Source organism: Epinephelus fuscoguttatus, linkage group LG11 (assembly GCF_011397635.1).
Source record: "Epinephelus fuscoguttatus linkage group LG11, E.fuscoguttatus.final_Chr_v1".
Classification (NCBI taxonomy): Eukaryota; Metazoa; Chordata; class Actinopteri; order Perciformes; family Serranidae; genus Epinephelus; species Epinephelus fuscoguttatus.
This window is the reverse complement of record NC_064762.1, coordinates 16,937,235-16,952,490: the sequence shown is the minus strand read 5'-3', so window position 1 is coordinate 16,952,490 and position 15,256 is coordinate 16,937,235. Positions and strand designations below refer to the sequence as shown.

Below are 15,256 nucleotides of genomic sequence, written 5' to 3'. Positions count from 1 at the left end.
TGCCTCACAGCAAGAGGCCCCTCCTCTTGGAGTTTGCATGTTCTCCCCGTGACAGCGTGGGTTTTCTCCGGCTTCCTCCCACAGTCCAAAGACATGCAGATTAATTGGTGACTCTAAATTGGCCGTAAGTGTGAATGTGGCTGTGGCTCAGGAGGTAGAGCATGTCGTAGCTAATCAGAAATTCGATCCCTGGCTCCTCCTGTCCGCATGTAGAAGCATCCTTGGGCAAGATGCTGAACCCCAAATTGCTCCTGATGGCTGTTCCCATCGGTGTGTGAGTGTGTTAAAAGCTGAGTAGCAGGTGGCACCTTGTATGGTAGCCTCGGCCACCAGTGTATAAATGTGTTAGTGAATGGGTTAATGTGACTTGTAGTGGAAAAAGCGCTTTGAGTGGTCGGAATACTAGAAAGGCACTATACAAGTGCAGGTCATTTCCATTTACCATGTGAGTGTGAATGGTTGTCTGTCTCTGTGTGTCAGCCCTGTGATAGTCTGGTGACCTGTCCAGGGTGTACCCCGCCTCTCGCCCAATGTCAGCGACCCCCAACGGGATAAGTGGTTACGGAAAATGAATGAAGGTATCAGGGCAAAAAATTTTTTTTGACTTTTTGGCAATTACATTTATGACCCACTTGCCAAGTGAAATAAAACATTTCGGTTGAAGCGTGTGTGATGAAAATGTTCAAGAAGTACTGACGCCAATAGACTGGTGCTAGATATTATTTACTGCAAGTTTTTCAAAGCACAATATTATCGACAATTGAAATTTGAAACAGTCATACTAACCGTCTGGATTTTTACTGTGGTTTATTGTGAAACTGGTAACTGTTTCATCCCTACAGTGGACATTTCTAGTTTTGAGTGATCTATCTCAACAATTATTGGATGGAATACTGTGGCAGCCACCATGATACAATATCTGTTTGCTCAGTTTCTTGTTATAACGAGAGACCTTTCTCATTGTTAAAAGATCCTTTTCATAATAAAAGCTAAAATGCCAATCCTACTATATGTCAAATGTCAGCGGTGCTAACATATTGCGGCTCGTTGATGGTTTAAAAAATGTTCTTGTGCCTTTTTGAGCTAGAGAAGACATTCTGGTTCTGGAGCTTGCACCCTCTGTGTCTTCTGCGGTTTGGGGATGTCATCTGTGTTTTTGGTGTTGAGGAGAATTGGACCTAAGCAGCCCAGCGCGGCGGCTTTAATGCCATTAGCATGGCTGAGTGGGCAGACAAAGTGCTGAGGTTTGTTAGCCTGGCCGTGCATGATGAAAAGGACAAGACAGTGCTAAGTCAGTGAAACGGATGAGGCAAGATGGCTGTTAGCAATGTCAAAACATGACTTCCCTGCTGCTCTGTTGAATTTGCTGTTTCTCCAGGATCCTGTTAAACTGGGCTCACATTGTATTCTCTCTCCACGTGCCCATTTTACCCTCAAAGTCACATCATGTTCTGTCATATCTCTTTCTCTGAGGCTAATATTTCCTCTCGCTTCCGCTGCTATGTTGTGATAATTCTAGTGTTTGGTGTTTACTCCCTCCTATTCGTACTCTTGTTAGCAGCAAAATCACACAGTCTGTAGCTGTTATCTTTGCACTAACAAAGTTTGTCTTCTTTTCCTTCATCCCCCACTCCCCCCACCCCCGTCCTGTTCCCCTCCACCTGACTCCTATAGGTAGTGGTGTCGCAGCAGAAGGATGCCACTGGTGAAGCGCACCATCGAGCCCAGGCACCTGTGCCACACGGTGCTGCCAAGGAACATCAAGAATGAGCTGGAGTGTGTGACTAACATCTCCTTGGCCAACGTCATACGCCAGCTCAGCAGCCTCAGTCAGTAGCACTCTCACACACACACACACACACACACACACACACACTCTCTCTCTCTCTTATAGTTATTTTGATTGACACAGCACACACACTGTACTCACGCACCTCGGCTCCCTGTAAGTCGATTAGGTATATTAAGTACTGAGTCAGCTAATGCCTACTTGTCAGTTTTCATTCTTTTCTGCTTATTTCCTGGAAAGCACATTGCAGGCATCAGAAAATTAGAATATTCAGAAAACTACCTGACAAATTCGATAATCTTAAACAGCCAAGATCACTTTTCACAATTGCATATTTCTGCAGAGTAAGTTTGAGAGGAGACCGTGCAGGGCTGGGCTCAAACCAGGATTTCCAGAGTCGACTAAAAGCTAATTTAAACTCCCTTAGGTATGAAAATAGATGCATTCATCTAAAATATACTTCCCTGTGTCCTCTATGTTGGCATACGTACATCCACTAGATGGCACTAGAGTGCAGAGTCAAAAGTTTTTGACAACAAACATGGCGATGGGGAGGAGGTCGTATTAATGTGGTTTTCTGTGCAGCCATTAAATACTTGTGACACTTGGACGGAGAATTCATTTTACTGTATAACCCATCGATTTTAATACTAGATACTGGAGGCCAAGATGGTGCCTGTTTATTCCAATGGAACCACTTGCCTGGTGCATATGCCAAAAACGTTTTATAGCTTCAAGGTTTAATTCCGCTGTATGCAACCCACTGAATATGCACAGCAGTGTGTTCCATCCAGAATAGAAAGATTCTTAATTGACCTTATTTACAGTTTAAGGTGTCCTGTCAACAGCTTTACAGATGTGCCTTTTACAGTGGTCGTCAAAAGTGCTTTTTGGGCTGCAGGGGATTTTTTTTCGGTGCAATACCGTGAGTGGCCACCCAGAAAAACTGGGGGCAAAGCTTAGCAGCTTTCCTGGAGGCCTGACTTGACTCATTTGTTCTGTTCCGCCATTTTTAAAGTGGTCATATCTCGCTTGAACTACATTACACTGCCCTCATGATGCCCTCCGGTGGTATCATCCTGTTTTGTCCCTATCTGTAAACATGTACAAATTTAAATGAAACGAACGCAGAGTACGAACAGAAGGCTCTGTCCATGTCTGTACAAGTATCTAACGTTGAGCATAAATGAGCCTCAAGGGGAGGTTGGTATATTAATTTGTCATGTGTTTGTGATTTATTCGTTCATGCTTTTCTAACCTACAAGTATTTGTTTTTATGAACACTTAATATTATTATTGATGCCTTTTCTTCAAAACACCATATCTACAAGTATTTTAAAAATACATTTTCCTCCCTCCCTATTTATTTAGCCTTTGTTTGTCCCATTGAGCTCAAAGATCACTTTTACAGGGGAAAACTGGTCAAGAATAGCAGCAACACTGGGGCACCCATTAGCTCTCCTGGTAGAGCAGGCACTCCATGTACAAAGGCCATTGTATAATCCTGGCCCCTTGCTGCCCATCATCCCCTCCTTCTCCCCCTCCTGCACCACAGCCTTCCTATCTGACAAAGGCAAAATGCCAAAAATAAAAAAACAGCAACAAAAAGTTTCAACAGTTAACATAAAAGCACATATTAACCTAAATCTCATAGTATGATCATCAGTAGTATCAGTTCAGCGCGCCTGCAGAGCAGCCACCCCACAATAAACTTCTACAGTATGTCATAATTCATGTTTTACCTGTGAGACTCGTGTTTTAATGCCTTTGTTCATCAACTGTGATGTGAAAACATCAGATTTCCCCACAGTCAGAGAAAGTAAAACTCTAAGCCCCGGTCATAGTCCTTCAGTCATAAAATCTGAGCACACTACGGAGCGTTGCTCCTGCCAGGCTGTTGACAGCGCTGTCAGCTGAGGAGTCAATCACACTGGACGCAGCAGAGGAGGATGTACCGCCGTCTGGTTCAAAAGTAGCTTAGCCGACTTCACTGACAGTCTGCACTGGAGCCGAGAGTTGGAGCAGCCAACAGACACGAGTCACGCAGCCCTGCCTCGCACTAACCCTGTACTTCCATCACAGTTAGTTTGGTGGTTGGGCCGTTTCAGACAAGACTCATTTGTAAAGTTTGCAGCCTGTCATGCTGATGCTCCTGCGTTGCTCTACAATGACACAGCTAAAAAGTAGTGGAGTGATTCAACAAAATATTGAACTATTTAAAAAGCCAGTGCAGAACTAAAATTGAACATTTTCTGTGGATTAATAGCGTGATTTTCCCCAATTTTTGATAACACATTTTGTGACAGATCTAATTAACACAGTCCCTCATTCCGGCAGCAGAAGATATCAGGATAAAAAAAATCTAGCAAATTAACAACTAACAGATTCAAAGATTTAGAGATATATGCAGTTTATAGATTTCTGTCAACACTCCAATAAGAAGCATTTATGTGGGATGTACACATTTGGCATTCTTTACTATTTAGAAAACAAACTTATAAATACTGTTAATTCAGTCAGGACCGCTTAAGGCAAAGAAAACTTCATTTCCATTTGCAGTATATTTGGCCGTATGGCTCTGTTCTGGGGCCACTCTGCCTTTCCTTGGGCCAACACAGAAAGCCTCTTACAGGCACCTACGTGGAAAGTCTAAGGCAGAGAGAGCACACCTGTCTGCCGTTCCACACACCTACATGGAAAGGCTCAACAAAGAGAGAGCACACCTCTCTGTCCCTCAATGTGCCTACGTGGAAAGCCTTAAGGCAGAGAGAGCACACCTCTTTGCCGTTCCATGTTCAAACAAGGCAAACCTGAGGCAGAGAGAGCAAACCTCCCTGTCCTTCCATGCGCCTACATGGAAAGCCTAAAGGCAGATAGAGCACACCTCTTTGCCCTTCCATGTGCAAACAAGGAAAGCCTGAGGCAGAAAAAGCACGCCTCCCTGCCCTTCCATGCGCCTATTTATCAGCTGACTCCCTTCCATCAATCGGCTGCTCCATCTGCGGGCTGTTTGAGATCAGCTGATGGAGCTGGGATGTGAGCTGAGCTTGACATCATGTCCTGCCTGACCTAACGCTATGCTCAATTTGTTAATCACTTGATTTAAAGCTTCTTTTTTTTAAAAAAAAAAAAAAAAAAAAATTGGTATAGCTTTGTACTGGAAGGGTTGAGGAAACACAGTATATCTGGTCATGACACGTGCAATGACATGAATCCTATCATATTTATAGAAGCTTAAAAGCCTAATTAAGTTCATGAAGGAAATGATGGGCACTAATGGAAGTCATTACCTACATTTAGCTGGACAGAAACTGGGATACACACTGAAGTGTCACAAAACCCATCTGAAATGTGTTACTGATACAGAAAACTGAAGCAACAGTAGTAGTTTTCCCCTCCAGCTGCATCTCTTTAATCTTTCTTTTTTGTCTTACTCTTGTATCATACGGCTGTCTTTGGTAAAACTCCTCTGGCACTCACTTCACTTCTCCATCGGAGCAGTCAGACTCCAACGTTAGATTCCCTTTGGATTTCCAGGCACCACAGTCACAGTGTTTCTCCAGCTCTTAATATCAGTATGTGCACTTTATGATGCTTGACACAGAAGAACAGCACTTGTAGTTTGCTGTGATTGTGCCAGACAAAGTATTTTAGTTTACCTTTATAAAACAGAAGGACCTAAGTGTTGCAGACTATAAGTCCCTGGAGCCAGCTGGTGTAAAACACAACTCACAGCTATGTTGAAGTGAAATTTTTCTCATTATCGCTGCATATAAAGTTGTCGATGGCTCTGAAATAATTGTGAGTCTTTTCACACTTTCCATTTTAAACTCCCTCTCCGGGCATTGATTAAATCCCTAAAAGCTCATGTCTGTTCATCAAAATAACATATGTTGAAGTGGAAATCATCCCTTCATGCCTTAAAATGGCTTTAGCTTGGATTCCACTGAGTACAGCTGAGGCGCGTTCTGGCTGTGACTCAGTTTTGTTTCGTCATGCCATAACAGGAGCATTTCAGAAGTGGAGTGTTTGCCTGCCTGATGTTATAGACTTACAGATTTTGTAGATTCAGTTATTTTTGTCTTTATGTGTTCTTGTACTAAAAATAAGTAATTAAGTGGTTAAATTCTTTCTTTTTTGTCTGTTGTAGTTGTGTTTATTGTTGCTATTTCCTTCTCTGTTGTGCTGTAACCTACAGACAAAGTTAATACAGTTAAAAGTCCAGTTATGAACAACAAGGATCAAAGATTTGTGGCTGTGATTTAGTTTTTAAAAATTGGTTTATCCTCATAATGATGTATTTGCCTTATATTTATAATTAAATTTACAGGGTGTTTATTCTGAAAATTGATGCTGCTGTTCCACTTCCTGCCTGGCTCAATTTGCTCTGTGCAACAGAGTCGCAACTCTGTCAAAACTAGACTAGACTAGAGGCATATTTTGAGTGACGCAGAGCAGAGAGATATTTTTTGTCACAGACAAAGCACCACAAATACAACATGCTAATGTTTTTAGCACATGCCTATGGCATTTTACATTGTATAAATTAGCTTAGTGGCTGGCAGACTTCTCCTCTGCTCACATGAAGCCAGGATAAACAATTTATTGTCTCTTATCTGTGAAATTAAAGTAAATAAAAGCTTTGTTTCCACTGAGGGAAATCGTTTCAGCTTACAATAACAGACAGGAGGTCTGCATCGCAGCAATGTTTAGTAACATTTCTGGGGAGGTGCATGTCAGGTAAAGGCATAGGGCATTGATGAATCCCGCATTACTCTGTGCCTTTGCCACATACTATGCACAGACCTATAAATATACAAAATAGCCCCACCCCTCAGCTGCTCAATTTTGCTCATCAAACACACAAACCTCTGCTTGTAAATGCTAGTAGATAACATGAGCCTTCGGCTTGACTACATTATCAGACAGCTAATATGTTGCTAACGTTGGATAGAACTTGTTCCAGATTGCCGGCACAAGTTAAAGTGAAAGTGAAAATTAACTTGCAAAATACCGAAACGTAGCTACACCTGGCTTCTCCTCTGATATCCCTCATTTTGCCAGCCTTATGGAAAGTCCCACCCAGCAAGTTGATGGGATTGGGCTTTTGGGTTGTGATGTGGCAAACCCAGTCTGAATTGCCATTCTTGAGACTGTCAATGACTATGTTTACAAGCACAAAAGTTTTTGTCCCTACTATTATTTTTATTATTCCCAAAAAGACAATATTCCTACTAAGCTGCGTACATGGCTAATGAAACTGAATATTCCACTAATATTTCTGTTTACATGTAGCCATTCATAGTCAGATTAACATATCCTAACATGTCGTTCATAAATTCAAAATATGGATTTTGCTTCTTTGCATCATAAGTATGGATTTATTCAATATATTCAGTATTCAGTATTCCAACCAGTGACAGACTTGTTTGACCAGGCAAACGTCAGCATTGCGATATTTGCGCATACCCAAAATCCTGTTGATGTCCAAGTCTTCCAGAATGTTCAGAAGTAGGTGGTTTTCGCCTTCTGACCAGAAATGATGGCTTTTCTTTTAAACATGCATCTCTAACCTAGTTTTACAAACTGTAGGCTAGTGTGGTTTGTGTACAAAGCATCCATGACAACAGACAGGGCTGACTGCAAACTGACAAGAGGTCATGTGTAGCAAACACTGGTAAAAACCCCAGTTGAGACAAATTTTCTGAATATGCTGTATACATGTCCAAAGTATGATCCTAAATCCTGAATAATACAGGCATATCTCACGTCTGAATCGGAAAATGCTCCATTCAGAAAAAGGCTTAATTGGGAATATACAAACGACACATGCTGTTAACATGACCCGCATCAAATTCAGAATATTTTGATATTAAGAATATTAGTGGAATATTAGTGCGCATGTGACATGTGCCAGTCAATGGCACATTGCTGTTCCAAGATGAAAATGCTCAGCCATGGTTTTGGCTGCTTATTGTGCTCATGATATGTCCTGCAGCGTATAAAAAAAACACACTATGGACATGTTCGAAAGGTTTAAAACTTTGTTGGGTATTTCATTTGAGTACTTTGTAAGTGTAAACCAAGTAATAATTTTCTTTATGTCTGTCTGTGCAGGTAAATATGCAGAAGACCTGTTTGGAGAACTGTTCAATGAGGCCCACACCTTCTCTTTCCGGGTCAACTCCCTGCAAGAGCGCGTGGACCGCCTCTCCATCAGCGTCACACAGCTGGACCCCAAAGAAGAGGAACGTGAGTACACTAACCTCTCACACCTTCTTTGAAATGTTTCCCGTCAGCGACACTTTCACCTCTTGCTGCACTAAATTGGATGTGCACTTGTTGATGTGCCTTTGAGTGTGTTTGTGTGTCAGCTGTGTGATGGAGCTCGCCTGTCTCCCCCCGCCCCCCGCCACCCCTCCAGTGTTAATGGCTGTTATTAGAGGAGCAGGCAGCTATGAGACGGTGTCATTTTTCACCCCCCAATAGCACAAACCATCGTTTCTATTGGAAACATTCAGAGTCGCACTTTGGCTGGATGCTAGTTTACCCACTGAAGGCCTCCTCTTTGTGAGGAGGAACTGGATCTGTGGTCAGGCTGCGTCTGCGGTGTGTAATGATAAATAGGAATATGATAATTGGCGGAGTCTGTCAGGTAAGCCACGTTATCCCGAGACAGGGCCGGCAGGATGACAGGGCAGCGTTGCACGAGGAGAGTGCAGCGGGTGCAAAGTAAAACGAGAGAGAATCGCAGCGGTGTAATACCATGCTCCAAGGCGCCGTATCGATTTCCCATGGGCCAGCAGTGTGTTTACGGCTTTGCACAATGCTACTCTAACTGCTTCCTTGTCACTTACACGGAGACAGTAAAATGCTCACTGGGCTGGACTCGCTGCTTATGGCTGCTCTGTGAATGCAAGGCTTTGATACCTTTTTACAAGCCAATGAATTGTACTGTAGTTTTTGAAGAATCATGGGTTTGTGTTTTAAACACAGCAGCAGAACGACTTCTCTCCATCTACTGTCTTCATATTACCTCTCCTCTACTTTTAATCATATTCTGCTTCTTCTTCTCCCCTCACCCTTTCTCTTCACCCCGTCCGCACGCTGCAGCAGCCCTAATTGAATAATTGTGTGTGATCTAATTGTGGACGTCTGTTGTGCAGCTGGTTAGTGAGTCAATATTATCCTTCAGAGGTTGAAGGGCAAAGATGCGCTGACGCACTCTTCCTCTCACACACACGAGGCTCGCGATCTCACCCTGCAGTGGATGAGATAGTAACTTTTATCTTATTAGATACACATCTACAGATTCATACCCACAACAGAGCTAGTCTTTGTATCATTTTGGTGTAAGCCTCCTCGTTGGTATTCATGTGACGTTTCAGCATTTGGACACAGATTATGAGTGATTCTGTGTCTGATGCGTGTGTGCATGTGGTCCTCGGTGTTTTATCTCGCTTCATAAATAAGCCTGACTTTCCCCCTTTAGCCTGAAGTGCCGGCTTGAGAGACAGTGGATAAGGATCAGCTCAGTTGCAGTTTAAGTGTGTGGTGGTGGTGGTGGGGGGCTCGCAGTCGGAGGGGAGGAGGAAAGAGAGAGGAGTAAGAAAGATGGAAGGATAGAGGGATGGACGCATAATACAGGGCACTGCAGCAAAGGCAGTGGAGTGTAAAAGGATTGTACTGCAGAATTTTCTGGGCCAGGTTGAAATGGCCTCCTCTGCAGGTTGCAGAGATTTCCCACTCAGATCAACTCCTCCACGCGTGCTCATATTAAGTTGTCTTGTACATAGAGAAAAAAGCAGCACTCTACTTTCCCGTTATTCATTAAAAGTTTGTGAAATCAAATCACCGTAACAGCGAGGTGGCGTCACAGAGAGCTGGCGTCACAGCGTGTGGCGCCTTCAAGGAGAGACGCAGATAGCTGTGACACAAAGATGGACAGCTGTGGGAGGAGCTCAGCAAGAGGGGGTTTGTTTCCCGTAAATGCCACCTTTCATCCCCACCCCCACCCTGTCTTTACCCTTAAACACACAGCGCCATACACATTTGAAAGTGTATGCTTTTTGCACAAGCGTATGACTCGCCTTGTAATTGTCTGTGTAGGTCTGTGGTCGGCTTGAGAGGAGGAGTGAAGGAGAGGGGAATGAGTGCAGGCAGGGATGGGACCATAAATCAGGACTGTGGAGGGATGAAGATAGGAGGAGGAGGATGGGGGTCGGGTAGGATGGAGCAAAGCAGAGCACACAATAAGTATTTTACAGATACTGCTCACAAAAGCCCTCGCAGCCCTCTTTGAAGTTCTTTCAAACCTGTAATGAGCCGAGAAATGTTGGTGACCAGCTGACAGATTACACTCAGAAGTGGTTTCTGATTCACAGCTCAGTTATGGTTTATATTTGATATTAACTGTTCAGGGTGATGGATGATGCAGAGAATACACATTGCAGTATTTTTCACACTATTATTGTTATATCATTGTTAATATTTACAAAATATTCATAGTCATATGTTAAAACTAAAGTGTGGGTTTTCTCCAGGTACTCCAGCTTCCTCCCACAGTCCAAAGACATGCAGGTTAATTGACCTATGGCTAAGCCACGCCCCCCTCCACTCACTCGGACAAACTATCAACATTCAGTGACCGGCGCTATGGCAGGTGTCACAGTACACGGCATTTCGCAGGAGGCAACTGATGATTTTTGGGGACATAACGATCAGATGTCATTGAAAAGTAACCATAAGGGCCTAAACTACGCATTGGAGGGATATATTAATCATTTTATTGTTGAGAAGGTCGACGAAAGTTTAAGTTAAAGTGTCACTGAAGTTAAGGTTTTTGGCTCAGAATATGATAAAGGATAATGGCCTTTTTACCATCTTTACCAAGAGTGTCTCTCCGTTAGTTTGGTGCTACAGTATTTACATTGAATCATTCAGCAAAATGTTTGCCAACCTTTGTTAAGTTAATGAAGCTAAGCTCCAGAAGTTAACGTTAGCTTAACTAGAGCCCTATGGACAACAGCTAACAAAGTACAAAACTAGAACAAAAAAGGCTAATGAACTCCCAGCAAACAAGATGACACGATGAACAATGCAGCTAGGAGCTAACGTTAGGCTAACTTTAGCTAACGTTAGCTAGAGATGTTAAAGATAACTTTATATTTCTTTCCAGCAAAGTGACAATATGTTGCCTCAAACACGATGTTGACTTACCTTAGAACAGATGTAGGCATCATTGTTAATCTTATTCACATTGAGTTGATGTTGTGGTCTAACGTTACCACACAACTTTATCCAAAGGAGACACTTTTCTCGGTTGAGATGTGGTTTAGGAAAGGGTAAAAAATATACCTCGTCGCCCAGCCTCTCAGGATACCTTGTGTCGGAGTTGCATGTACCCCATGCACACCGTTTGACCATTTTTAAACTTCAAATCTCCGAAAAAGCTCATAAAACTGAACAAAACTGACTTTCTGTAATGCAGTTCAATGAACTTTTGAGGGCCATAGGTCAATTGGTGACTCTAAATTGTCCATAGGTGTGAATGTGAGTGTGAATGGTTGTCTGTCTCTATGTGTCAGCCCTGCGATAGTCTGGCGACCTGTCCAGGGTGTATCCTGGATAAGTGGATAAGTGGTTACAGAAAATGAATGAATAAATGTTAAAGCTCAAAATTATGGTTATATCATTAGACTATATTTTTGTAAAAATGTGTAGTATTGTTAGTACAGTTAGATCTGTAGTAGAATCATCAACACTGCAGGCAAGCTGCGGTGAAGAGCCAGAGCTGTAATGTCTTGGTTTTATTACACAGGCAGAACTATAACCATGCAACAGGGAAGTGCTTTGAGAGGAAAAGCTCAACAGATAGAGACACCTTATTATATAATAACCCTTCAGTATAAACCACTGTAAGGAGATGAAATTTAAACATCTACTGAAAGGGACAATTCACCCCATGATCAAAAACACGTATGTCTCCTCTTACCTGTAGTGCTGTTTGCCAGTCTAGATTGTTTTGGTGTGAGTTGCTGAATGTGTGCGGAGGGAAGCGTGCATCTATTCATGGACAAGAGGCTCATGCTCATGACAGCACCCGGTGTAAACATGGATGGCGTCATCCACAGCTGAGCTGTAACGTTAGCTAGCTCAGTGATGCTAGGTGAGCTAGCAGTAGCTGCACCCTTCATTCTGAGCAGAGACATGGTTTGTGGGTGTAGTTTGGTAGAAAGAAAAAAAGTTATAAATCAGTGTTTTGCCGAAACCGTTTGCCATGTTGGAGACCTGCGACTAGTCCAGCACCTGCTAATGTGTGCTCACCTTTCTTCTCTGATAATTCGAGATCCAGACGTTCAGGAGGTTTTTAAACTGAGACGAATTATCTGCAGAGGTCTTCTCCTCTCCAAAACAAACAGACCCGGTAATTTAAACTGGCAAAAACACTGAATAAAGCAGTTTCACATTACAAATCAGTGTTCCTCCAATGCTGTTTGGCGTGTCGCAGACAGGGCGCTAGTCCAGTACCTGCTATTGTGTGCTCCCCTTTTTTTCTCTGATAACTTAAGATCCAGATGTTCAGGAGGTTTTTACTGAGGGCTGAATTATCTACTGAAGTCTCTCTCTCTCTCTTCATCTCCAAATCAAACAGACCAGGGATCTCATTTATAAAACAATGTGTAAGGTCCACACTAAAAATGTACGTGCGGACAAAAGCTAAAAATGAGATGCCCCTAAAAATATTCGACAGTTTCTACAGTCAGGCTTCCACCTCACCATCTGCGTCACCACTTTCTGGTTTCCAAAATGTTCGTAAGCATGGGTCGAAGTTCCTCCCATCAAAGTCTGTCTTTATAGCTCACAACTTTTGTGAGGGCAGTTGTGTACGCCTCTTTCAGGCCTCGTTTTATGCGTACTATTTAAACCAGTAAAAACACTGAATAAAGCAGTTTCATGTAAAAAAAAAAAAGAAAAATGTGTTTTCGTGACTCTCTCATTATGGAGGGGCTGCAAACTATGGTGGCTGAGACAAAAACACAAATGGCCCCATCTAGAGCCAGTGTTTGGTTTGTTGGTGGATGAGAACCCACTCCCTACATAGATATAAACAGCTCATTCTAAGGTAACGAAAACACAATTCTTATTTTCAGGTGATTATACACTAAAGAAAAGATAACTGTTATATTATATTTCATTTCTGCTGATATATCCTCCTAAACTCTACACACTGAATCTTAAATATGTGAATAAATCACATTCTCTAAACAGAAATTGATAATTCTGGCAGGTGCGGAGGTGTTCTAACACCCGAAAACTAAATTTACACTTCTGTTCACAGTTCAGACACACTGTGAGGTGAAGAACAGTGGTCACAATCTCTGTATGCAAGATGAGCTCCGTGCAGCTCAGGCCACATACACAGGTACAACAGAGCGTTAGACTGGTGACAGGATTCAAACATGGTGCAGACGGACACACCGAAGTGACCAATGTTTTATCAAAGCATACAGATACAGAGTGTGGACGGCACGAAAGATGTTCAGCTGAAGGTCAGGGAGACGTAGTGATGGAGACGTGGCCGTAGTGATGTATGCAGTGTCACTGATGGTGCAGCGGCTGAGGTCAAAAGTTGTTTATCACATGGATTTATGCATGTTCAATCTGATACATACACACCTTGCCCACTCCCCTCAAGCCTTTAAAGGGTATCATCCCTCACATTGCCCTTTAGACCTCCACTCCCCTCCTCCTCTCCTGGCCGCTAACTGCCCCCCCCATACCCTCTCAGTCTTTGTTGTCTACCCCAGTCCACTCCCATCTCTCTGATTGATCTCCCTCCATCTTGCATGGATGCTATTTGTGTGCTGTCAGGCTCTCTTCCCCCTATCACTCCAGCCAGCCAAACTAATGGCCTGTATCCCCTATTTAATGGCACCGTTATATCACCGCACTGGCTGCAGGCCATTATGGAGGGCCACAAAGCCACCCCGAGTCCCTCTGGGCTCTAACTGTTTCTTTATGTACTCCAGAGTCTCTCTCTGCTTCTGCTTTTTCTATTAGTCCTTCTGTGACTCTGTATTCCGTGAGAGGTTTCTTCTTCTATTGCCAATTTTATTTTCTTCTCTTTGTGTCTCTCATCTTGATCTTTCATTGTTTAAATTTCTCTGTTTTTCTCTTCTTCTGCTTGTTAACCTTGCTTGACTCTTATTTTCTCGGGCACTTGTTACGTACTTCTCCTTATCTCCCCTTTATCTTTTTCCATCATTCTGTCTCTGCTTATTAAATTCTATTCAAATAACCTTCGCTGGCATGACTGTTGAAACACGCACCAAAGCATTACCTGTGCATACTGTATATATCATCTATTAGATTTTATAAAACCAGGGCCAAAGTCTCTCCTTTTCTCTCAAACTCCTAGTTCTTATTTAGTTTCTTTGTTTTCCCTCTGCGAGTGGAAAGACTGCAGTCTGGAGTGGTGAGATGACTCATTTGCTTTAAGGCATTTAGAATTTCAAATGTCGGGTTTACAGATGTGTTCACATCCCAGAGACTCCCAGCAGAAAAGTATGTTCAGATGAGATTCACTGCTTTAATGTGCTTACTTTTTCTCACATGTGCATACAGGAGCTACGTACTTTACCACCTTTTACACATAGTGTTAGGTGCAGGGATGGGTGATACTGAATAGAGAACAAAATTGCATTCCTTCAGTTCTACAGTCTGCACAATAAGACAATACAATAAAATAAAAAAAGACTTAAAAGTACAAGTAGTATGAAAGGAATACTTCACCCCCCAAATGACCATTTGTAGATTAACTACTCACCCTGTGTTACATTGAATTAATGACAAAAAGAATGTTTTCCTTGGATGCTTAAGTAACCAAAGAATCCAAAAACAGAGAAAATTCTTCTTCAAAGTCACACAACTCATGCAGTATAACCCAGGTCTCATTGATTCAGTCGTATGCTCAGTAGTTCCCAAATGGACAGCCCTCTCTGACAGGGAACTAAAATAAAAGTAAAACTTGTCTATGCTCTCTTTAAAACTTAAGAAGCAGCAATTTTACCATGCTGAACACTAAGGCTGTAATGATCTATCGATCTGGATCGATTCAATGATCATGAATCAGCGACTTAAACCAAAGGTGAGTAAGAAAAATTATAACGTTACATGTAATTTGTCGTGTTATGAGTAGAGGAAAAAAGTCCAGGTGGGTTTAAATGAAAACATTCTTTTCAGAAAGGTCCTTCTGACAGAACGCCCTGAAGGTTAAGGCTTGTTTACACGGATACTGATACAAATAAAAAACAGATTTTTATTTATCCCATATAAAAAAAAATCCAGGTTTACACGTTCAGTTGTGAAAATGATATCCCTGTTTATACGAACACGCAAAAACGGCAGCTTTTTGCTGCAATTAGCATGCCAAGCCAGTAGGTAGCGATACGCCATGTGTCAAAC

The 15,256-nt window shown here is 42.4% G+C and overlaps 2 protein-coding genes across 6 annotated transcripts in view; both read left to right on the top strand.

The window, feature by feature from the left end:
• The window catches only part of mettl24 (methyltransferase like 24), a 356,006-nt gene that overhangs the window by 156,049 nt on the left and 184,701 nt on the right, over positions 1–15,256 (top strand). The gene's annotated exons all lie outside the window — the stretch shown is intronic.
• The window catches only part of wasf1 (WASP family member 1), a 113,626-nt gene that overhangs the window by 43,994 nt on the left and 54,376 nt on the right, over positions 1–15,256 (top strand). For all 4 annotated transcript variants that reach the window (XM_049589411.1, XM_049589410.1, XM_049589408.1 and 1 more), the window contains exons 2-3: positions 1,675–1,829; positions 7,907–8,041. In XM_049589411.1, coding sequence (XP_049445368.1) covers positions 1,697–1,829; positions 7,907–8,041 — 268 coding nt within the window. In that variant the 5' untranslated portion in view covers positions 1,675–1,696. The remainder of the gene's footprint in view (positions 1–1,674; positions 1,830–7,906; positions 8,042–15,256) is intronic.